Raw genomic sequence first — 23,527 nt, forward strand, 5'->3', positions numbered from 1 at the left:
CGTATTTTTTAATGATTTTGTTATCAAAGAATATAAAAAATGTCCTAAGGATCCAACTGAAGCAAACGTAGAAAAAGCATACAGCAAATAAAACTAAGAAAACAAAGACAATAAGAATTAAAGCACAAATTAGTGATTTAGAAAACAGAAAGCAGAATTGATAAATCTGTGAGCTTTATTGGTCTTTGATAAGGTTTTAAAAAAAAAAAACCTTTGACAAAGCTAAGCAAGGAAAAGAGAAAAAAAATTAATATACATTGGAAAAGAAGTGAAAAAAAAATCACAGGTACTGAAGGAATTAAAAAGCAGTAATTGTGTACACATTATGCTAATAGGAGCCCTGGTGGCACAATGGTTAAGAGCTTGGCTGCTAACCAAAAGGTCAGCAGTTTGAATCCATCAGCTGCTCCTTGGAAACCCTATAGGGCAGTTCTACTCTGTCCTAAGGGTCACTGTCAGTCAGAATCAACTTGACAGCAATGGGCTTAGTTTTGTTTTGTTTTTAATACTAATAAGTTTGAAAATAAAACACTTGCATGGAAAATATGAAGTAAAAGTTTTATACTAATAAACCAATAGTTTTATACCAATAGCCATAAAAATAAAATCAGAAAGCTGCAAAGACCTATCCCTCAAAAAAGACACCAGCCTCAGGTGCTTTCAACAGCATATTCTTTCAGATCTTTAAGAAGTGAAATTATTATTTAAACGGTATTATTTAAATTGTTCCAGAGCACGAAAAATAAAAGCTTCTCGGCAATAAACGCACTCCCACATGCTCGCCCACCCACCACTCACCCCTCCCGACCCGGTGAGCGGTGGCCACTGCGTGAACTGCACACACACCTGCCTGTCACCACCCCCCATCCCCAACCCTGTGAGTGGCGGTAACTGCGCAAGTGTGCACACCTGCCCACATCTCACACCTCCTCCCCCCCGCAAACCAGCAAGCGGAGGCAACCGAGCAAACATGCACTCACCCACCACCACCCCCAACCTGGCAAGCGGTAATGACGGAGACCACTGCTCACCTGCCACATCTACCACATCTGCTGCCCGTCCACTCGGCGAGTACCACCACTGGCTCCTGCACCACTGGATCAACAAGAGATGGAAGCCAACGCCCACCTAGCCTGCCCTCAGCTGCCCCACACAACCAGTGAACAGATATCCACATTCACACTCCCAGCCACTATGCCACCTACCCAACAACAGGTGGTGACCGGTGCTGCCAGACTAGCAACAGCATAGCACCACCCACCCTGCCCGCCTGGATATAACAAAACAAAAAAACAGGACGAAGCAAACAAACATACAATCAATAAATACTAATAACACCTTAATGCCTCGGAAACAACAGATAATACCAAGTCACATAAAGAAGCAGGACAAGATGGCTCAAGCAACTGACCAAAATAAAGGGCCAGAAAACCTTCCTGAGGAAGAACTGGCAATGTAACCTGATAAGGAATTCAAAAGACTTATATATACGTGACCTTCCAAGAGATGAAAAAAGAGATCAAGGAAAACACACACAAAACCAAGGAAAACAGACAAAATCCTAGAAAAATTCAGGAATATAATACAAGAACAAAATGAAAAAAATAGATTAGAAACCACAGAAAAACAGCAACTAGAAATCCAGAAGATCAACAATAAATTTTCATAAATAGGTAACTCAATCGAAGGATACAGGAGTAAAACTGAATCAATGGAAGACAGAATCAGGGAAACAGAAGACAAATCCCTTGATACTAATTTGTTTAAGGATCATTCAGACAGAAAAAAGAATGCAGAAAGCCTAACAGTTACGTGGGACACTATCAAGAGGAATAATTTACACGTGCTAGGAATTCCAGAACAGGTGTGGAAAAAAAAAAAAAAGCACAGAGAAAATTTTTGAAGATTGCTGGGAGAAAACTTCCCCAGTATCATGAAAGACAAGAATATATCCATCCAAGAAGCTCAACGAACTCCATAAAAGGACAGACTCCAAAAGAAAGTCACCAAGACCTACCACAATCAAACTTCCCAAAACCAAAGAATCCTGAAAGCAGCTTGGGAAAAACAAACTGTCACCTACAAAGGAGAACCAGTAAGACTAAGCTCTCATTTCTCAGCAGAAACCATGCTAGCAGGAAGACAATGGAATGACATATATAAAACATTATATATATATATATATATATATATAAATTGCCAGCCAAGAATCAAATATCCAGCAAAACTGTCTCTCAAAAATGATGGTGAAACTATGTCATTTCCAGATAAACAGAAACTAAGAGGATCTGTAAAAACCTGACCAGCCTTACAGAAAATATTAAAGGGAGTCCTTCGGACAGAGAACCAACGACATCACACAACAACCTGATATTAAGGCACCTGAATCACCATCCAGATACCAACCAAGACAAAGAATTCTCAAAAATAAAGCAACAAGACTGAAAACAGGGAACCAAAGACACTAATCTGAAAATGATAACTTCAAAATAAAAAGGGGGAATAAATTGTGTAGCTATAGAACTTCTGTATGGAGAGGAAATCAAAGTGATATGAAGATAAAACAGACTGTTTTAAACTTAAGAAGATAAAGGTAAATCTCAGGGTAACCACAAAGAAAATAAACCTACTCACCGAAATAAAAAAGAAGAAAACCATAAAGACTCAGTAAACACAAAATCAACAATAACGAAGGAAATGAAAAGAAAATCCATAAAGAATTCAGTACAGAAAAGTAAGCAGAACAACAAAAACCGATCAACACCACCAAAAAAAAAAAGCGCACAACAAAATGACAGCAGTAAATTCACACCTAGCTATAATCACACTGAATGTAAATGGGTTAAATGCATTCAACAGACAGCGAGTAACAGAATGGATAAAAAATATGACCCATCAATGTGTTGCCTACAAGAGACACGCCACAGACATAAAGATAAAAATAAGCTAAAAATCAAAGGCTGGAAAAAAATATGTCAACCAAATAGTAATCAAAAAGAGCAGGAGTGGCAATATTAATCTCTGATAAAATAGACTTTAAGGCAAAATCCAACATAAGAGACACTGAAGGGCACTATATAATGATTAAAGGGTCAATCCACCAAGAGAACATAACCATAATAAGTACTTACAAGCCCAACAACACAGCTCCAAAATACATAAAACCAATTCTAACAGTATTGAAAAGAGAAACAGACAATTCCACAATACTAGTAGATTTTAACATTTCATTTTCGATGAACAGAACAACTAGAAAGTCAACAAAGATACAGAAGATCTAAATAACATAAGCAACTTGACCTCATAAACATACACAGAATACTCCACACAACTGCCGCCCACTACACAGTCTTCTCCGTCTTCCCTTAAGAACAGGAACCAGACAAGGATGCCCTTTATTAACACTCTCATTCAATATTATACTGCAAGTCCTAGCTAGAGCAATAAGGCAAGAAAGGGAAATATAGGGCTTGTTAGTAAAAAAGTAGAACGATCCCTATTCACAGATGATATGATCATACACATAGAAAATCCCAGAGACTCCACAAGTAAACTACTGGAACTAATAGAAGAATTCAGCAAAGTGGCAGAGTGCAAGATCAACATACAAAACTCAACTGGACTCCTTTACACCAACAAACAGAACTTCAAAAAGGAAATCAGGAAAATACCATTTATAATAGCCCTCAAAAAGATCAAACATTTAGGAATAAATCTAACTAGAGATGTAAAAGACTTATACAAAGAAAACTACAAAACACTACTGGAAGAAACCAAGAGACCTACAAAAACGGGAAAACATACATAACAGACTTAACATTGTGAAAATGTCAAAAACTACCCAAAGCGATCTACATATACAATGCAATCCCGGTCCAAATTCCAACAACATTTATGAAATGGAAAAACTAATAGCCAACTTTATATGGAAAGAAAGGAGGCCCTGGATAAGCAAAGCATTACTGAAGAAGAAGAACAAAGTAGGAGGCGTCACACTCCTTGAACTCAGGACCTAGTATATAGCCACAGTAGTCAAAACAGCCTGGTGCTGGTACAACGACAGACACATAGACGAATGGAACAGATTGAGAACCCAGAAGTAAACCCGTCTACCTATGGACAGCTGATCTTTGACAAAGGGTTGAAATTCATTAAATGGGGAAAAGAAAGTCTAACAAACGGTGCTGGCAAAACTGGATATCTATTTGCAGAAAAATGAAACAAGATCCATACCTCACACCATGCTCAAAAAACTAATTCAAAATGGATCCAAATACTTGTGAGGAGTGAGCCTCTTGGATCAGGTGGCCACTGGAGACTATGCTGGCATCTCCTCCCTGGAGGAGAGATGAAGGGTGGGGTGGGGGGTTAAAAGCTGGCGAAATGGACACAAAAACAGAGTGGAGGGAGGGAGCAGGCTGTCTCATTGGGGGAGAGCAATTGGGAGTATATAGCAAGGTGAATATAAGTTTTTATGTGGGAGACTGACTTGATTTGTAAACTTTCACTTAAAGCACAATTAAAAAAAAAAAAAAGCATCTAAAACCTAAAAGTAAAACTATAAAGACAATGGAAGAAAAAATAGGGATAATGCTAGGGGCCCTAATATACGGCATAAATGGAATACCAAACTTTACTAAAAATGTATAAACAGTAGAAGATAAACTAGGTACCTGTGATTCCTAAAAATTAAACACGCTCATCAAAAAACTTCACCAAAACAGTAAAAAAGAATCTACAGACTGGGAAAAAAATTTTGGCTATGACATATTCAAGAAGGGCCTCATCTCTAAAATTTATAGAAAACTTCAATACCTCAACAACAAAAAGACACCCAATCAAAAAATGGACAAAGAACATAAACAGGTTTCACCAAAGAAGACACTCAGGCATCCAAAAAGCACATGAAGAGATGCTTGCAACATTAGACATTAGAGAGATGAAAATCAAAGCTACAATGATTTACCATCTCACCCTGGCAATAACTGCACCGATCAAAAAAACAGAAAACAACAAACGACGGAGAGGTTGTGGAGAGACAGGAACTATCATACACTGCTGGTGGGAATGTAAAACGGTACAACCTCTATGGTAAATGGTATAGCACTTTCTTCAAAAGCTAGAAATGGAAATACCATATGATCCAGCAATCCCACTTTTAGGTATATATATCCTAGAGAAATAAAAACTATGAAAAGAACAGACATATCCACACCCATGTTCACTGAAGCATTATTCACAACAGGAAAAAGATGGAAACAACAGAATGGATAAACAAACTGTGGTACATACACACAACAGAATACTATACCAAAACCCCAAGGCCGTCTATGCAATGATAAATAATGGTGAATCCGCCAAACATCTCACGACATGGATGAATCTGGAAGATACTATGCTAAGTGAAATAAATCAATCACAAAAGGACAAATATTGTACAAGACTACCATTATAAATAGTCAAGAAAAAGTTTACACACAGAAGGAAACATTTTTTGATGTTTACCCGGGATGGGAGGGGGAGGGAGGAAAAAAATCACTAACCAGAGAGTAGACAGACGCATGTTAACTTTGGTGAAGAGAAAGGCAGTACACAACACGGGGGAAGTCAGCACAACAGGACCAAGGCAAGGGAAGACACTGAGAGGTACGCGAGAATAAAAGGCAATGACGATAAATATTATAACATATACAATCCTGCAACAGTAATAACAAGCAATAATTTATGAGTGGATACATAGGTAAATGTGTGTGCTGAATAGGTGGGGGAAGGCATATGGGAGTACACCCAAGTGCATATATAGGTTTGGTTGTGGGTGTTTCTACATACATATTTTAAGTGCTGCAGGTATAAAGCACACATAAAGCACACAGGGAACACAGTTATGGAAACATCCTAGACATAATCAAACACCTCACGAGACTGAGTTACTGGGCTTGAAGGCTAAGGACCATAGTCTTGGGGGACATCTGCGTAAACTGGCATGACATAGGTCATAAACACAACATACTACATATCCCACTTTGGTGAGCAGCGTCTGGGGTCTTAAAAACTTACGAGCAGCCATCTAAGATACAATTCTTGGTCTCTTTCTGTCCGGAGCAAAAAGAGAGCAAAGAAAACCAAAGATTCAAGGAAACAATTAGTTCAAAGCACTAATGGACAGGAACCACAGCTTCCTCTAGCCTGAAACCAGGAGAGCTAGATAGTACCCAGATCCCACTGCTGACTGCTCTGACCAGGATTACAATAAAAGGTCCTGGTTAGAGTGGGGAAAATATGCAGAATAAAATTCAAATTCATAAAAAAAGACCAGATTTATTGGTCTGAGTGAGACTGGAGGAACTGCCAAGACTATGGCCCTCGGACACCCTTCTAACTTGGAACTGAAGCCATTCCCAGAGAACACCTTCCAGCCAAATAATAAACACGCCTATAAATAAACAATAACATCCGTGAGGAAAGTACTTCTTAGAGCAATCATCTATGAGACCAAAAGGGCAACACCTGCCCAAAAGCAAAGATGAGATGGCAGAAAGAGGCAGAAAATCAGACGAATGGAAATGGGGAACTCAGGGTGGTAATGGGGAGAACTGACATTGTGGGGATTGCAATCAATGCCACAGAACAACCTGTATATAAACTACTGAATGGAAGACGAATTTGCTCTGTAAACCTTCACCTAAAGCACACCCACAAAAAAAAAAAAAAAGAGTAAAAGCTTCACAATCCATTACATGAAGTTATTATTGCTCCAACACCAACACCTGACAACAAAAACACAAAAGGAAAATTATAGGTCAATCTCACTCACAAATATAGATGCAAAACTCCCATATTAATAAATCAAATCGAACAGCATATTAAAAAAAAAATACTCCATTACCAAGCATGGTATATTCAAGGAATGCAAAGATATTTCAATATTAAAAAAATATATTAACACAATTCATCTTATTAACATGCAAAGAGAAAAATCATTTGGTCTTTAAACCATGTGAGAAAGAAATGTGACAAAATGAAACACCCATTACTGATAGGAAGAAAAGAACTTCTTAATGAAATGGAACAGGAGAACATTTCCTTAACATGATGTAGGATACCTCAAACCAACAGTCAGCAATACTATGCTTAAAAGGCTAGAGACAGTCACATTAAAGTGAAGTGAAAAGAATAAGAATCACTAAGGAGAAAGATGTCCTCTGCTCAGCTGATACTGGTCAAATGAACCGAACACTGAAGAATGGCCCTAGGAGAGAGGCAGTGCAGTCTACTGACAAGCGTATCCAATCTGAAGTCAGATATCTCTGGCCTCGCTTCCAGCTCCACCCCTTGTGAAACATCAGCTCGACGTTAAGCTACTAGCCTCAGGTTCCCTATCTGAAAGGTGGGACTACCACTACCTGCCTCAGAGCAGTCCTGAGGACTAAATGAGAAAGTTTTGAAATCTCACCCCCTGTGACCCACACACGGTAAACACTCAAACTGGTACGACTGCTAGTTATTGTGTAGGGTAACCAAAACACCAAACCTGCTACCGTCGAGTCAATTCCGACTCATAAAGACCCTATAGGACAGAGTGGAACTGCCTCATAGGGTTTCCAATGAATGGCTGGTGGATTCGAACTGCCAACCTTTTGGTTAGCAGCTGAACTCTTAACCGCTGCACCACCAGTGCCCCATGTAGGGTAAGGCAGACTATAAAACAGTATCCTTCCATTTTTATAAACACCACCAAGCAGGCATCAGTATGCATAGAATAAAGTGTGAGGACATACTCCATACTCTCAGTAGTCAACTGAGACGCGAAATAATAGGTGAATTCCCCTCCCTCTCCTTCTGTCTGTTTCTATTTTCTAATTTTTCCAAAACATTTATAATAAAAAAGAGAACATAAGGCCAAAAAAAAAGATAACAGATTTTTTATATTTACCCAAGATTGGGGATTGGCAAGCCCGAAGGACAAGGTAGAAAAGGCATTCAGGGTGATAAACAAGAGCAGACCACACAGGAAAAGGAGCCATGGTGGCACAGTGGTTCAAGCACTCGACTGCAAACCAAGAGGTCAGCGGTTCGAGCCCATCAGCCGCTCCATGGGAGAAAGATATAGCCATCTACTTCTATAGATTACACCCTTGGGAAGCTTATGGGGCAGTTCTACTCTGTCGTATAGGGTTGCTAGTGAGTTGGAATCAACTTGATGGCAATAATAGGCAGGTAGACCACACGGGAGGGGTTGGAGGCTTCCCCTGCCCACACCCTGTCACCATGAAACCCGCTCGGTGTCAGGAGCCACAGGGGCATGTAAAGGTATCCCTGGAAGAGAACAAGCTAAAGCCTCCAGGCCCAAAGCTAGCACGCACTGCTGTCCTGGGCCTGACTGACTTCCCCAAAAGCAAACAACACCCTGGGCAATGGGAATGAGGGGCAGAGGGGGACGCTAGCTTCCTGACCTGGGTGCGGTTACGCAGGTGTGTTTATCTTCACCAAGCTGTACACAAAAGTACATTCTCCAGTATGTATACTACACTTCAAGTAAAACATTTTTTAAAAAAGCTGAAAGGGAAAAACTCAGGTTTTGTCATCTGCTATAGAGTTTCCCTCTTACATTCTGGTTTCAATAAACACGAACTCATGGTTCAGTCTCACAGAACAGAACAATCAATCCGGTCTTTTCTGACATGTCTACCTGTCTTTTGAGTTTTCCAGATTCTGTACTGATAATCAGTAAAATTATCAACAGATGAGGAGAAATTCCAGGGCAACCCAGGGGTATGGGACACACTGGGTGAGTGCGGTGGCTCTCAACCCCAGCCGCACATTCAAATCACCTGGTGAGCTTTCTAAAATGCTGGGGCCCAGGCTCCACTCCAGACCAATTACACCACTCCCTGAGGCTGGGGCCCAGGCACTGATACTTTTCTTTTTTTTTAAGCTCCACCAATGATTCAAGATGTGACCGGGGTTGAGAACCACTAAACTAGTTAAACCAGAGAGACTGGCCACTGGAAGCTCTCTAGGCAAGTTGAAGCATGGCCCCAGCCTGTCTGGGTGGAGGCTGTGGGAGAGGGAGCAAGCATTTAGGGCTGGAGTGCCCTGGCACCCACTCAGGTCCTCCTCCACATCCTGCTTCCCCCAGACCTTGGGATGAGACCCAGTGGGGAGTGGAAAGTGACGGGGAAGAGCTGTCCAGGAGTTGGATACAGCCCCCCAAGTTCTTGCTCCCAGCCGGGGTGCACAGACTGCTCTGGACCACTTGCCAGGACAGCCCCGAGACACACGCCACTGCAACCACACAAGCCCAGAGCTAAGCCCTAACTACCACCCAAGGCCCAAACGACACTGCTGAGAATCGGACAGCTGGAAACAGGAAGCCAAGGCCAAGTAACAATGGGAGGAGACGCCACAGGACAGAGGGCAGAGTGTAGCTTAACAAAGACCCAGGCTCAGGGACAGGTGGCAGAGCCAGAGGAGAGTGATGCCACGTGGCCCGCCTGTCTGGAGATTCCAGCACTAACTCCCGAGGCCCCCATACCACTCACACCTTGTGTCCATTCTACCCAACTGTGTGACGGGGACCCACAGGTCTGACCCAGCAGATGGCCATCTTGGCCAGGCAGCCCTGTGGCACTTTCCAGCTCCCTGGATGATTCCAATGCATAGTGGTCCTTGGCTTAAACTTCGCAAAGTGCTGCTCTCAGAGGCCCTCTGTTCAGTCTAAGACTTAGCATTGAACTCAAAGCCTGAGGGGTGGGAGTAGAGGTGGGCTGAGGCCATGAAGACTGTCCTGGGAGGGAGGGAACAGGAGAAGGGAGAGGGATCCATAGTGCTAGGAAAAACATGGTGGGCATCTCTTGGGCAGAGCCTGCAGCGGTCCATGGAAAATGCGTTTCTGTCTCCTCCCCTAGAGCTCAGAGTGCAGGACAAGGGCCCAAATTGCAAAGGCGAGTCTCCCCTCTCTGGGTCCAGCAGGACCTGGTGCAGTGGAAGGGGCCCTCTGCTCCCCAGCCGGAACTTCTTCAAGCTGGCAGAGAAATGACTTGCCCCAGGGGTCAAACTCAGGGGAGGAGGTGCAGCAGAGAGACTCTGTCTGGGGACCTGGACAGAGTTCTCAGCCTAAAACCCCTTCCTCAGGGTCTCTCCTTCTGCCTCTGCCAGGAGTTACCAGCCTCCATGGTTCTCCCTCTTCTGCAGAGTGACCTGCAGGAGTAAGAGATGGAACCTGGACAGGAGGACAGAAGGTGGACCGGCAGGAAGCGGCTCCATCGGCTCAGCAGGGCTGGGAATCAAGGCCTGTGGGCTATTAGGCCAGGACTCCCAAGGATGGGAGGGTGTGTATGTGGGGGGCAGCAGGGGGAAGGGGGTTGGATGCTGCAGATGAGGCAAAGCTGGAGAAGACTCAGTCAACAGGGCATAAAGCTCACTTTCAGGAACAAGTTGCAAACCCTTTCAATGCCTTTGTTTCCTTTGCAAAGCCCATGAGGTTAGAATTACATGTGAAAAATGCTTGGAGGCGGGGCTGAGAAATCCAATTACTTAATCACCAAGGGCACAATAGTTTCAGGCCTCAGAGGTAACCAGGATTTGCTCAGACCCTAATCTTACTGTCCTTGGGATGTCTGCCTCTTAAGGAATATTTTTTATCAAGAGAGCCGATACCTACCCCAGCCCCGCTCCTCACTCTCCTCCAGGAGCAGGAACAAAAGGAAAGGAAATTAATATTTTTACTTTTTGTCTAAACTTTAGCATCACAAGTGAAACGGCCAAAGATCTTTAGCGGGGGGGCAGAGGAGGGGGGAAACTGTTTGCAAGAGAGTAGGGTGTGAGGGGGCTGGGGGGAGCAAGAACACGGGAGACGCCTCAGCTCAGCTCACGCATTCAGCGATACTGGATGTCTGTTCTTACAGATACAGGGTGGAGTTTTCAATCAGCCCCCAGGGGAAAAGGGCTACACCTCTAGATCATTAAACCAAAAACCAAACCCACTGCCATCAAGTCCAACTCACAGCGACCCTACATACAGGACAGAGTAGAACTGCCCCACAGGGTTTCCAAGGAACGGCTGGTGGAAAGGAACCACGGACCTTTTGGTTAGCAGTCAAACGCTTCAACAATTAAGAGCCACTAAAGGGAAAATGCTCAAAAGCAAGGTGCGTTGCTTGAGGCAATGGAGCTTCAGTCTCCTGCAGGGCCTATCTCCACTCCAGCATCTTCAGGAGTCCTGGCCTCACCCTTAACTGCATGGCTCTTCCTCCAAGCCCGCCGTTTACACACAGGCCAGCCCACCATCGGAATGTGAGAGCTGGGGAGCTGAGCATCCGGATCTATAGAAGCTGCGCGGCAAGTACAGCTTACGAGGTACTCGGGGGAACTCTCTGGGATAGAAGATCTCTGCTTCCCAAGAGGTGGCTCTGTCCCGAAAATGGAGGGTACAGAAGAGTAGAGAAATCTTGTCCAAAAAAGGGGCAGGGTATCCAGTCAAGAGACCCTATGCATTCCAGAAGCAAAGGCCGAAAGCAATGCTGCTCAAGGTACAGTCCACAAACGGTTGATCACCAGTCCTCCGCATATAAACACACCGCGTTTAGAAACTGTTCCAGCAACTGAAGCTGCCTGGGCACCCGAGCAAGCGAGCGCTTTCGAGCGCGGGAGCGCACGATCCCTGGCCCCGCCTCACTGAATGGCTTGCAGACAGACCCATGTGGATGGTGCTGCGCTGGGAGGCGGCCACACAGGGTGTGAGCTGCCAACTAGTTGTACTAAATAGGATCAAGCACTGGTCTGCAATGTTTTAGAAATTTAAACAGAAAAATAAAGCTGGTCCTTCCCCACATTTAGTTTGACAAAAACTAACTTTGGAAGGCAACCCCTTCATTTTACAGAGGAAGCTGAAGCTTGGGGGCATTAAGTGACCTCCCTGAAGTTAACGGCAGAACCAAAGAGTAGGAGGAGAGTAGGGAACAGAGAGGAAAAGAAACTAGACAACTGTACTCGCTACCCCCCTCTTCCAGCCAATGGGTCACATCGGTACCCTCTGAGAAGCAGTAAGGGCTGCAGGACCCACACGTTCAATTTCTGGTTCAAAGTCAGCAGCCCATCCAGCTTTACCTGAGCCTCAAACACATGTAAAGTCAACACCTTCCTTTCAAAACTAAGTTCCCTTCCCAGCTAACCCATTTCTGACCCCACTACCCTGACCTGTCATTGCCAGAACCTGGAAACTCTAACTTATTGAATGCCAGGCCCAGTATGTGGCCTCTTCCTTCAAAGCGCCTTGAGCATCAGAGTTCACTGAGACAGTGACAAAAGGAAACTTAAGAAACTGTGCTGTGGGTAAGGGATTTTGTCTGTCTGCGCAAGTTCACAGCCCCAAACACAGAGTTAAGATCAAATGTGTTTATCGTATGAATTCGGGAGATATCTAGGTCAATTGGCATAACCAAATTTATTAAGAAAATCACTTATATCCCACTTTAGTGAGTGGCATCTGGGGTCTTAAAAGCTTGTAAGCAGCCATCTAAGATACAGCAATTGGTCCCATCCACTCGGAGCAAAGGAGAATGAAGAAAACCAAAGACACGAGGAAAATATTAGACCAAAGGACTAAAGGACCACATGAACCAGAGACTCCACCAGCCTGAAACCAGAAGCACTAGATGGTGTCCAGCTACCACCAATGACTGCCCCAACAGGGAATACAACAGAGAGTCCCTGACAGAGCAGGATTAAAATGTAGAACAGAACTCAAATTCACATAAAAAAGACCAGACTTAATGGTCTGAGGAGACTGGAGAAACCCCCAAAACTATGGTTCCCAGACACACTGTTAACCCAGAACTGACACCACACCACTTCTGAAGCCCACTGTTCAAGCAAAGATTAGCAAGGACTATAAAACAAAAAATAATACACATGAGGAATGTGCTTCTCAGTTCAATCAGATACATGAGGCCAAATAGGCAGCTCCTTTTCAAAAGCAGGATGAGAAGGCAGGAAGGGACAGGAACTGGTCGAACAGACACAGGGAACCCACAGTGGAAAGGGGGAGTGTGCTGTCACATTGCAGGGACTGCAACTAATGTCACAAAACAGTATGTGTATAAATTTTTGTATGAGAAATTAACTTGAGCTGTAAACTTTTCACGTAAAGCATTAAGAAAAAAAAAAAAGCGTTTACTGCGTTAAGAAACACAAACTGCCAATGCTGATTTTCCCTGGTGGCATAGTGGTTAAGTGCTAGGGCTGCTAACCAAGGTTGGCAGTTCAAATCCACCAGGCGCTCCTTGGAAACTCCATGGGGCAGTTTTACTCTGTTCTATAGGGTCACTATGAGTCGGAATCGACTCGACGGCAATGGGTTTGGTTTTTGTTTTTTTTGTTTTTTGGGGGGTTATGACTTCAGGTCGCTTAGTTAACGTCTCTGAGTCTCTTCCTTCAAATGGTTTTGTGAGGATCAAATGATAATGATTCATCTTTCAGGACTTAGTACTATACTGGGACATGTTAATGCTCAGTAAACGTTGAAAGACAACAAGAAAAGATGGGAATGGGGCCATAACCCTGGACAGCACCGTAATCTACAGATTTTAATCATCCAAGCCATCCATGTCCCCTATTCACTCAAAGCATCCTAAATTAATCTACAAGGAAGCCATCTCCTCCTCAGAAGCTGCAGAGACACTAGGCACAAGGTGAATCCTCAGCAAACTGCCAGATGCCCAGGCGAGAGACGAAACATGTCCAAGAGGTCAGGGTGGGAAAAACTTGACTCAGGACTGGTAGACTCAATTTAAGAGTGGGAGACCCGACTTAAGAGGAGTGGCAGACCCAGCTTGAGGGCAGTGGCAGACCCGGCTTGAGGGCAGTGGGAGAGGACACGAGCTGAACCAAACCAAAGCCCCTCCCTCCCCTCCCCACCCAGCCAACCAAACCATTTGCTGCAGCCTCCAGCGTATGGGAGGGACTTGGCAAGACCACAAAGCCCATTTCTAGTAGAACCCTCTAGCTGCAGCTGGAGGGAGCCCAGTGCCTGGGCCCTTCTCAGCGAACCTAACCAGATGCTGCACTGAGGGCAGCTCCAGGCATCTTGGGGAGGATGGCTCTCCCTTCTGCCCACTCATGGGTCTGTCTTGCAAAGTTCTTTTCCTCTTCCGTGACATTTAAAAAAGTTTGGGGTCACCAAGGAGGTGGAGCTGAGCTCTGGGACTCTAACCCTGGTTCTTATCAGGCATCATGGGAAAGCCTGTCACTCTCCCCATCCTCAAACTTAACACCAAAATCCTCTTGGTTGATTCCTCTCATGCTCTACCCTGGCCCACTCATCTGCTTTTGTATCTCCCCAGGCACACTGCTGCTTGTAAACAAACCTCAGAGAGAAGGGGCTCCTTCTTGGCCCCTCACAAAGGGCTGGAGAGCAGGGAGAGCAAGCAAGAAAGAACTAGTAGGAGTGAGCCACAGAGTGTGGCAAGTCCAGGATGGGTGCTCCTTGACAAAGGGGCGTTTCTGTGGTGGTCACAGGAGAAAGAGAAGGCAGAGATCCTGGGCACAGTCCCAAAATAGCTTGCAGACATCCTGAGCCAGCCAGGGCTCCCATGGGGCAGAGCGTGGGAGCAGCGTGGGAGCCCAAATGCAGGGCGACCGGGCGCTCTCAGTGCTGGGCACTCACTCCTGTCCAGGCTGCCAAGGAGGAGGCGGCAGCAACAGTGTGTGCTAGGGCATGTTCCCGGGGATATCATGGGCAGACACATAACACACCAGGCAGTAAAATGTCAGCTTCCACTCACCAAGCTCAGTTCTGTGCAAAATCCTGTACTAGGGGCTATGTTTACCCACGCCAGTTGCCGTCGAATCGATTCTGACTCAGGGTGACTCCATGTGTGTCAGAGTAGAACTGTGCTCCACAGGGTTTTCAGTGGCTGATTTTTCAGAAGTAGATCACTAGACCTTTCTTCCGAGGTGCCTCCAGGCAGACTCAAATCACCAATGTTTTGGTTAGCACCCAAGCGCACTAACCATTTGCACCACCCAGGGACTCCACTTCTAGCCACGCATCACAGATATCCTGAAACCCCAGCAGGACTCACCATAAAGCAGATGTTCATATTCCCAGCTGCTAGATACCATTCACCCTTGCGGCTTACCTATCCTGCATCCTTCCCGTGGGAACACAGACCATGACACCTCATTTGTCCTGTGCCCCAGAGTCTTAGCCTGGTCTCAGAAGGAGCTCACACACCAGACAGTTCTTACACCAAGACCTGACCATGGAAAGGGAAGCTACCCCATCCCAGAGTGTGGGACATCACACCTAACTGGCCACCTAAGAAGACTCCATGTGGAGGGAAGGTGGCACCAGGAATGGAGGGCTCAGGGACCTGAGTGTTTGATGGCAGCGCCCAAGTCCAGCAGAGAGGAAGCTACAATTCTCAGACTATTTAACAATAAAACAAGCAGAGACACACCTCAGAGCTTTAAAAACTCAGCCAGCTCAGGTCCTACTCTGAGAAGGGGAAAGGAGGAAGACTGGTTTTCCAAGTAGCCCCTGCCATACGCCCACAAGCCTAAGGGCTGGGGTGTTAGGCTAGAAGGGTCCCTCCTGGACCAGCAGAACCGCAAGCAGGGAGAAATGGAGCACAGCTTGGAAAGGGCTGAAGGGAAGCAGGTCTGCCAGGGAGAGCCACCACTACAGGCAGGAGGGGTTGCTCTCAGGAGTAAACAAACCCTTTCTCCCAGGAGAGAGGGAAGCTCTGACCGAGAAAGCGAGAAAGCCGACGTAAAGAGGAGGGGGAGCTGCCCTCTCCCTGAGCCCATCTGTCCCCACCCCCTTGTCCCGCTCTCCCCAGGGTGGAGGGCAGAAAAGGGCCACTCCATGATCTCCATACTCCCAGCCCCGCAAAAGCGCACGCATGCTGACAGCTCCCCCAGTAAGCAGTGGGTGGCCAGGCAAGGAAGCGGAAGTAGAAGCTGGGGGCTATGCTCCGGAGAAGAGTGGGAGCCGGAGCCGCGGAAGCTCAGAGCTCTCTCTTCCCCACCCACAGCCTCACCAGTACCAACACCCTCTGCTTGCCTCGGGGCCTCCCACGGTCTCGTCACAGGCCTGGGGCTCGCCCACTACTACGCCTGGCGTCACCAAGGCATGCGCCGCTCCCCAGGGGAGCCAATGCACCTGGCTCTTCTCCTTCCCCCAGAAGCAAAATTCTTGCCCCTCCCCCAAGCACTTCCTTGCCCCAGTTCCTTGGGAGGAGGCCAGGGTGGTTCCTCATCCGCCCTGTGCCTCACCCAGGAGCTCCCACCCCACGTGAGGAAGCAGAGCCTCCTGCCATTGTCCCCACCCAGGCAGCGAGGCAGCAGGGTGCCACTTCCAGCACCTCCGCGGAGCTTCCCACAGCTTTCCCAGGAAGCAGAAGGAGGGCTTACAGCGAGGAAAGACTAGGAGCATCTGGGGACACAAAGCAACTCACCCACCTGCTACCAGAGGAACAAGCTTCCCCAACTCCCCTCAGACTCCCAGGGCTGACAGGGAAGGTATGGCTGGGCAGGAACAGGTGTCCTCCACTCTGGGAGGGATGGCCCGGTCTGACCTGCCCGACCACCCATGCTCACACTCCTTCCCCAGCCACTCTGCTCTAGACTTGAGAGGCAGCCACACTGAGCTGCCTCCAGTTCTGCTTTCTTCTCCCTGAGCCAGCAAAGGATACTGCTGAGTAATCTCAAACTCACTGGTGGGTCCCCAGCCCTTAAAACTGGGGCAGAGCCCAAGAAAACCTACGGACCCCAGCCCCTGCCAACCTGAGAGGAATGGCTGTGGTTTCAGAATGACAGCCTTCTACAGGACACTGGGGCTGACACCTCACTGGACTCTCCCCTCTCCTGCCCCACCTACACCAGCCCCCGCCCTCGGACAACCACATGGTGAAGGGCAGTCCCCCTTTCTCTGCTTCCCACGTACCTGGTAACACAACCTTCCCAGTCCCCCAGACACCAAGCCACACAGAGTAACAGCAGACGCCCGCCAGATTCCCAGCCATGATGTTACATCAGCCCCCACCCTACCCAAAATATCCTCACCCCCACCACCTCCTCTCCAGCCATCTCCATGGTGACAGCAGCATGACTAATGACACCCTATCAGCTTCAGACTCGGGAGTGCAATTCCCATTCCCCCCCCCCCGGGGATTTCTGCAGATTGGATGCAAACCAACAGGGCCAGGGACATTCCCGAGAGATTTCCAAAGGCAGGGGTGGGGAGTGGGGTGCATGTCTCTTAAAAAAAAAAAAAATAGTTCAACAAACAAAACCCCAACTGCACCCAAACCATCCAGCTGAGGAAGCAAAAAGAATCCAAACAAAACCTACACAGGCCTGAGAATTCATTGGCTGCCCACACCCCCCGCCCCTCCCCCTCAGCTGCTGTTACACACAGTGGGAGATTAAGGGGTCAACAGAGAAGACCCTTTATTTTTATCCAATCCCGTCAAACACTTCATCCCTCCCCACCCCCACCGCGCGCGCGCTCCTGCTCACACATATAGACACAGACACACACATACACAAGGTACCTTGACAGCCACCCGTTGTCCCCACGGCCCGGCTCCTTCACCAGCCTTTATTTCCACCTGCAAGAGAAACCAGAGAGACTCATGAGCCAAGCTGATACCTGAAAAGAAGCAAAGTCCTGCTGCTGCACCCCCACCACCATTACCACTGAAGAGGAAGGAGGAGACAGAGGGGAGGGGGCCTTGGAAAGAAAGGATGGCAGGGACCATCTTCTTGCCTCCAGCTGCCACCCGGAATCGCTGCTGACAGGCTTCTCCGCCTTCCTGTGTGTTTCTGTTTTCATTTCTCCTTTCTTAACCCTCCCCGGGGTCCAGGAGGACACTGCGCCTCCTCCCTGCGCTGGGCTCCCTGTCCCCCGCGCCCTGCCCACTCTACCTCGGCCGGCCTCTTCTGGTGCATCGACTGGCCGCCGGGCCTCCCATTATCCCTGCCGGAGCGCACGGAGGGAGGCACTGCAGAGGCGGCGGCGGCCAGCTGCCGGCTTGGCTCCCCTCCCCGCCGCCGGCGAGGATGGTGTGCGAGGGGGCGGCGCACTCGCCAGCCAATCCCGGCGGCCGGCCGAGCGGGGGCAGGGCCGGCGGCTGGACCTGCCCAGCTGGGAGGCGGGGGCCCCGCCGGGAAGGGTGCTGCCGAGCCCTGCTGGCGGCTTTCCAGGCCCGCCACCACTCCCTGGCAGGCTGGGGGATCCTGGCGCACCTCCTCCCTCCTCCCGCGGAGGGGATCCTGAAGGTAATACCCAGAAAGCGTCCTCTGCATCTCAGGGTCAAAGATACCGACTGCGCCTAGGAGGAGAGCAGCCGCTGGTGGAATTCCAGCCACTCTAATCCTAGGAAAGGGGCACACTGCCTTATCCTAGCAGCAGCTAGGACAGTGCCAGGCCCTATAAGAGCATGAGGAGCAATAGCCCCTTCAGTCCTTGAAGTTGGGGGGGGGGCACTAGGCACCTCTGCCCTATTTTGCAGGCAAGGAAATAAGGCAAGTGAACTTACCCAAGGTCACACCGCTAGAAGTCAGAGCTGGGACTCCAACCTAGGTCTCCTAGCTCTAAAGCCCATACTCTTAAGGGCTGTGCGCTTACTCTTCCACTCCATCCCCACCTGCCTCACCAAGTCAGCCTTGCCTTCCCCACCTACACAAACACCCACAGGTCACCCAGCATCACTCGCTCCCTCCTACCTGAACATACCCCACTCCATTCACACAGTCCCCTCCGCCCCCACATTGTTTCCTCCTCTCTTGGAAAGGCCACAGGAAGCAGCCATCGCAGACCTCAGGACTTCCTAGCCCCAGGAAAGGGCAAGGAGAGGAAGTAGCCCAGACCCCATCAGTTCTAGCCTTTCAGTCCCTAAACTCTGAGCCTCTGAAGAGCTCAGCACTCAGGAGATTGAAGGAAGGGCAGGAGGAGAAAGGACAGACAGGAGAGGAAGACCCTGCAGTCCACACCTGGATTTAATTCCTGAGCGTCACCAGGTGCGTCTTCTCTACCACTTCCTCTCCCTGTAGCTGAAGCACCTGGAGCTTCTACTCCCCAGGAAGGTGGACGGCCAGACTCTGGTACCCAGGTTCAGTTCCTAGCTCCACCATCCCTGACCTGTAGAACCTTGGTGGTCTTACCTTAACCTTTCTTAGCCTCATTTTCTCATATGTAAAATGGACTAAAAATAGCTACCTGATACAGTTAGGAAGATTCTATGAAGAAATTCCACACAGTGCCTGCCACACTGCAAGTGCTATTAGCTACCCAAACCCCACTGCCATCAAGTTGATTCTGACTCATACCAACCTCATAGGGTCTCCAAGGCTGTAAATCTCCAACGAAGCAGACTGCCCCATCTTTCTTTTGTGGAGCCACAGGTGGTTTCAAACCGCCAGCCTTTCAGTTAGCAGTCGATCGCTTTGACCACTGAGCCACCAGGGCTCCTTTGTTGGCTACCATCTTAATTTCTGGAAGCACTCACCAGGTGTGACTTATTCTCACAGATGAGTAAGATGAGTCCAGAGAGGGAAGTGACTCTCCGGACTAGTCAGGATGAGTGACAGCCTCTGACTCAGTGATTCACTCTACTACCCACTCCACCGCAGATGCCCAATCACTGCCCCCTTCTCAGACTCACAGAGGGTACTCAGAGTGGGATGAGCTGCCTTGGGGGAGAAAGCAAAGATGGCTTCTAGTGAGGTTCCAGGAGGCACCAGGACCCACATCTGCCTCACCCCTGGGGACAAAGAGCAGCCTTGATGGGCTCCTCCCCAGAGCACAGAGAGAGGAAGGTGACAAGGCAGGTGGGAAAGTGGGCTTCCATGCCCCTTAGCTCTTGTCTTGGTCAGGCCAAGTGAAGTCCCTCCTTTATCCTGGCCCCCAAATCCCTGCCCTACCCATTCACCCCACACGCGCAGTCTGCTGCTGGGTAAGAGGAACTAACACTGCCTGGAAGATAACAACGAATACCGTTGCTGCTGCGGTTGCCACAGTTTATCAAGGCGCCACTACATATAGGCACTGTGCCAACCACCTATACAATTACCCTGTTTAACTTACTCCACACACGACCTTGTCTGTCATGGAGAAATGGAACTAAGAGAATGTTACTTGCCATCAACACACAGCTAGTGAGTAGTGGGCTGGAATTCAAATCTAGATCCTTCTAATTCCAAGTTTCTAACCTCTCTGCCAGCCCCAGGGAGACACAAAGAGGGCTGGTCACCCGAACCTAACCCCTTCCCTTGAAGCTATAGGTCTGAGAATAACATTCTCAGGCCTCAAAGACTGCCCATGCTGCTCCTTCCTCCTCCGAGCAAACTAGTAAGGTACAAAAGGCTTAACCCAAGTGTAGTCTCCCACCGCAGCTTTGCCAAATGACCACGCCCCCACCGGCACCACCCGCCCCTCCTGGGTCCTCAGCAAAGAGCGGCTCGGGGCCTCTCTGGAGCACCACTCACGCGCAGTGCAGTTATTTATTTACATGGCGGTCTTCCCCACGTGGGCGGGGGCCCTGTCTTCCCCACTTTACTAGGCTCTGCACAGAGCTGGAATGTGCTGAGCTGAGTTTCTAAGCAGGAAGGGTAGAGAAGCGGGGGGTTGGGTGCTGAGATGCGAAGGCCAGTTCCTGGTCTGTCTTCTCTCTGAAGCCCCGAGGGACACCTGTTCTCCTGCCTTCCTCACCAGCCTTCAGGAACCCCGGAATTCCCATCCCCACTCTCTGCTCCACCCGTCAGCCTGACCCCAACCATAGGTTTGGCGTTGCACCTCAGTAGTCCACAGCTACCCGAGACGTGCCTGCGGTCCTGAGGCAGCCTGCCTGCCCCCACCCTGGCCTCCTGTCCTTTTCTGGGGCACCCAGAATGCCAGGGCTTGCAGGTATCACAGGAGCACACGCTGGGGCCAGCTCACCCAGGGCCACTCTGCCACCTGCCGGGTCCCCCCTCTCACCTTACACTTGCTCTCCCCTCCACCTCTATGCCTTTCCCTTCCACCACCGTCATTCTACATGTGGGGCCTCACAGTGAGAGACCCAGACTTGGGACCCCTCTGCATGGTGGCCAAGGGCCCTCCCTCACTTTCCTTCACATTCCCCAGTGTCCCCACTGCACTCCCAGCAGGAGGAATAGGGCCACAGGCCTCCCCCTGGAGACAGGCAGATGGATTCACTCACTTTCAGGACACACAAAAAACCCTAACACTGAGAGCCTCAGGAACATGGACACCCACAGGCCAGAACCCAAAGACTGGGAATGCCATCCAGACACAGGTGTGGGGGACTGGCAGGAGCATTTACCAAGCACCACCCCCACATTGGGCTTCAAACCCAGAACCTGACATACAGCATCTTATTTAACCCTCAAAACAAACCAATGAGACAGGTACTGGTCATGCCCGTTTTACAAGTGGGGAAATCAGAATGCAGAGAGGCTAAGCCCCTTGCCCAAGCTCTCGCAGCTAGAAAGTGACTGAGCAGGGCTCTCATCACTCCCTCACTCACAAGAGTGCAGCCGGCTGCTCCTGCAGCTCTGTAACTTTCTTATCAACCTACCTCTTCTGGAGTTGGCAAGGGTAGAGGGAGACCGACCGTTCTTCCTCCCTCGCCACAGCTCGTGTCCTGAATGAGGTCACTCTCCACGGGGCTTTACTTCAATGCTTAGTTCAAGCTGCGCTTCCTCCAGGAAGACTTCTCCAGTTACCCCAGTCCTCTGCCAGCTGATGGCAGTTTTAACATTTCTTATTTGACACTTAGTACTATTTGTTCTCTCTGTACATGTGCTCTGCCTCCCCAACCAGAGTCGCTGGGGTTTTGCCTCTCCAAAGCCCCTGTGAAGCTCTGCCCAACATTCTGCAGGCTGAAGGCACTCGGAACTGACTGTGGGAGAAGTCGGTGACCTCCTTCCCTGCCCTCTCCATCACACAAAGGATCCTGCCAAAGAAACACAACACCCCCTCCACCTTCAGAGCCTCAGTTTGAAGTCCCTGGTGTCCGCGCATCAATTTCCACCCAAGTAATTGCAGCCCATCACACACGCACATCATTTCCTATATTTGAAACTCTTTGCAGTTGTCATGGGAACCGCCTTTGCCTTCATTCACTGATCAGGCTTCGCAATTAGCTTTGGCAGCGGAAGTCTGTGTCAACAGCAATCGCAGGGAGGAAGAAGTCAAGGAGGAGGAGGAAGAGGAGGAAGAGCAGCAGCAGAGGAAGATGCTCCTCCGTGAAGATGCAGTGGAACCAGACTGAACCAAGGCACCCAGCAATACCCAAGGGAAAATGGTCACAAGCCAGCCAACAACTCCACCCACAGCTTCCAGACCAACAAACAATGCCCCTGGAGCCGTCACAGCTGACAGATAGCAGGTACAGCTCTGCCCACACCCCACATTCCCTCCTAGATGCTTGTGAGACGGTCTTATACTCTATGAACCCCATTAGAGACTTCCCCGTCCTGAATTCAACAGCCTTGGACCACCAAATGTTCCAGGACCCAAGCAAACAACAAGGGACCACGTGATGCTGTTGAGAAGGCGTGCTGAGTGGTTTAGAAACCTGGAGGCAACCCCATCAGATGCCTTCGAAGGTGAATTAATACAAGGCATCTTGCCTTCCACCTCGAGGATTCACAAGCACCCCCAGGTGGAGCCCAGCAGTCTGTCTACATCCTCCCACACTCCTGCCACTTGCCATGGGCATTGGAGCAGCATCTCCACAGCATCAGGCTCAGGGCTGTGCCTCCCTCCTCCTGGAAGTCCTCTCCTCACCCTTCATGTATCACTGCATGAATCACTCAAAACACGTGCCTTCCCTTTCCTGCTGGGCTCTGTGGGTCCAAAGGTGATGAAGGCTGGCCTCTGCCCTCAAGGTGTCCCTCCCCTTCAGCCCTACCAGACTGTACTGTAATTATTTGTTTCCACGCTTGCCTCTCTCCTCAGACTGTGAGCTCATTAAGCACATAGTTAAGGTGGCCTTCTCTTCCCTGCTCCCTTCGCAGCTCAGGCTCAGTCGGGTGTCCTGCACGCAGCCAGTCCCAGCTGAGGGTTGCTGAATGGGGCTGGGAAGTCACCTGCGGGTCTACAAGTCAAAGCACATGACATTCTGTCTCCGGAAGCTGGAAGCAGTGCTAGAGGGAGAGGAGCTGCCCTCCCTCGGCACAGGGACACAGTGGGTCCTGGGGCCCAGGAAACGTTCCAGAAGGTGTGTCTTCCCTCCTGTCCTCCTAGCACCACCACTTCTCCTCCCTCTGGCCCCCAGCCCCACTGTACCCTGCAGCGTGAACATGGCACAGACAGGATTTAGCCCTCTCACCTGGGGGGCCAAGATCATTCTCAGCATCAACCAGGGAATGGGGCACCCAGAGCTTCCCCTTAAAGAGCACAGCAAAAGATTAAAAAAGAAAGAAAGAAAGAAAAAAAAACCATGGGAAAGAAAAAAAAACCCAATGTCTTTCCAACAAGAATGGCTTAAAAGTGAACCGGCTCTAGTATAGTACC

At 48.7% G+C, this 23,527-nt stretch overlaps 1 protein-coding gene across 5 annotated transcripts in view; it reads right to left on the reverse strand.

Moving 5' to 3' along the window:
• The window catches only part of TET3 (tet methylcytosine dioxygenase 3), a 124,968-nt gene that overhangs the window by 88,143 nt on the left and 13,298 nt on the right, over positions 1–23,527 (reverse strand). For 4 of the 5 annotated variants that reach the window (XM_049856471.1, XM_049856469.1, XM_049856468.1 and 1 more), the window contains exon 3: positions 17,559–17,615. In XM_049856471.1, coding sequence (XP_049712428.1) covers positions 17,559–17,615 — 57 coding nt within the window. Of the gene's footprint in view, positions 1–17,558; positions 17,616–17,931; positions 18,073–23,527 lie in introns of those variants that run through there. The other variant, XM_049856472.1, reaches the window with a different exon arrangement.

This window comes from Elephas maximus, chromosome 17, assembly GCF_024166365.1.
Source record: "Elephas maximus indicus isolate mEleMax1 chromosome 17, mEleMax1 primary haplotype, whole genome shotgun sequence".
Lineage (NCBI taxonomy): Eukaryota > Metazoa > Chordata > Mammalia > Proboscidea > Elephantidae > Elephas > Elephas maximus.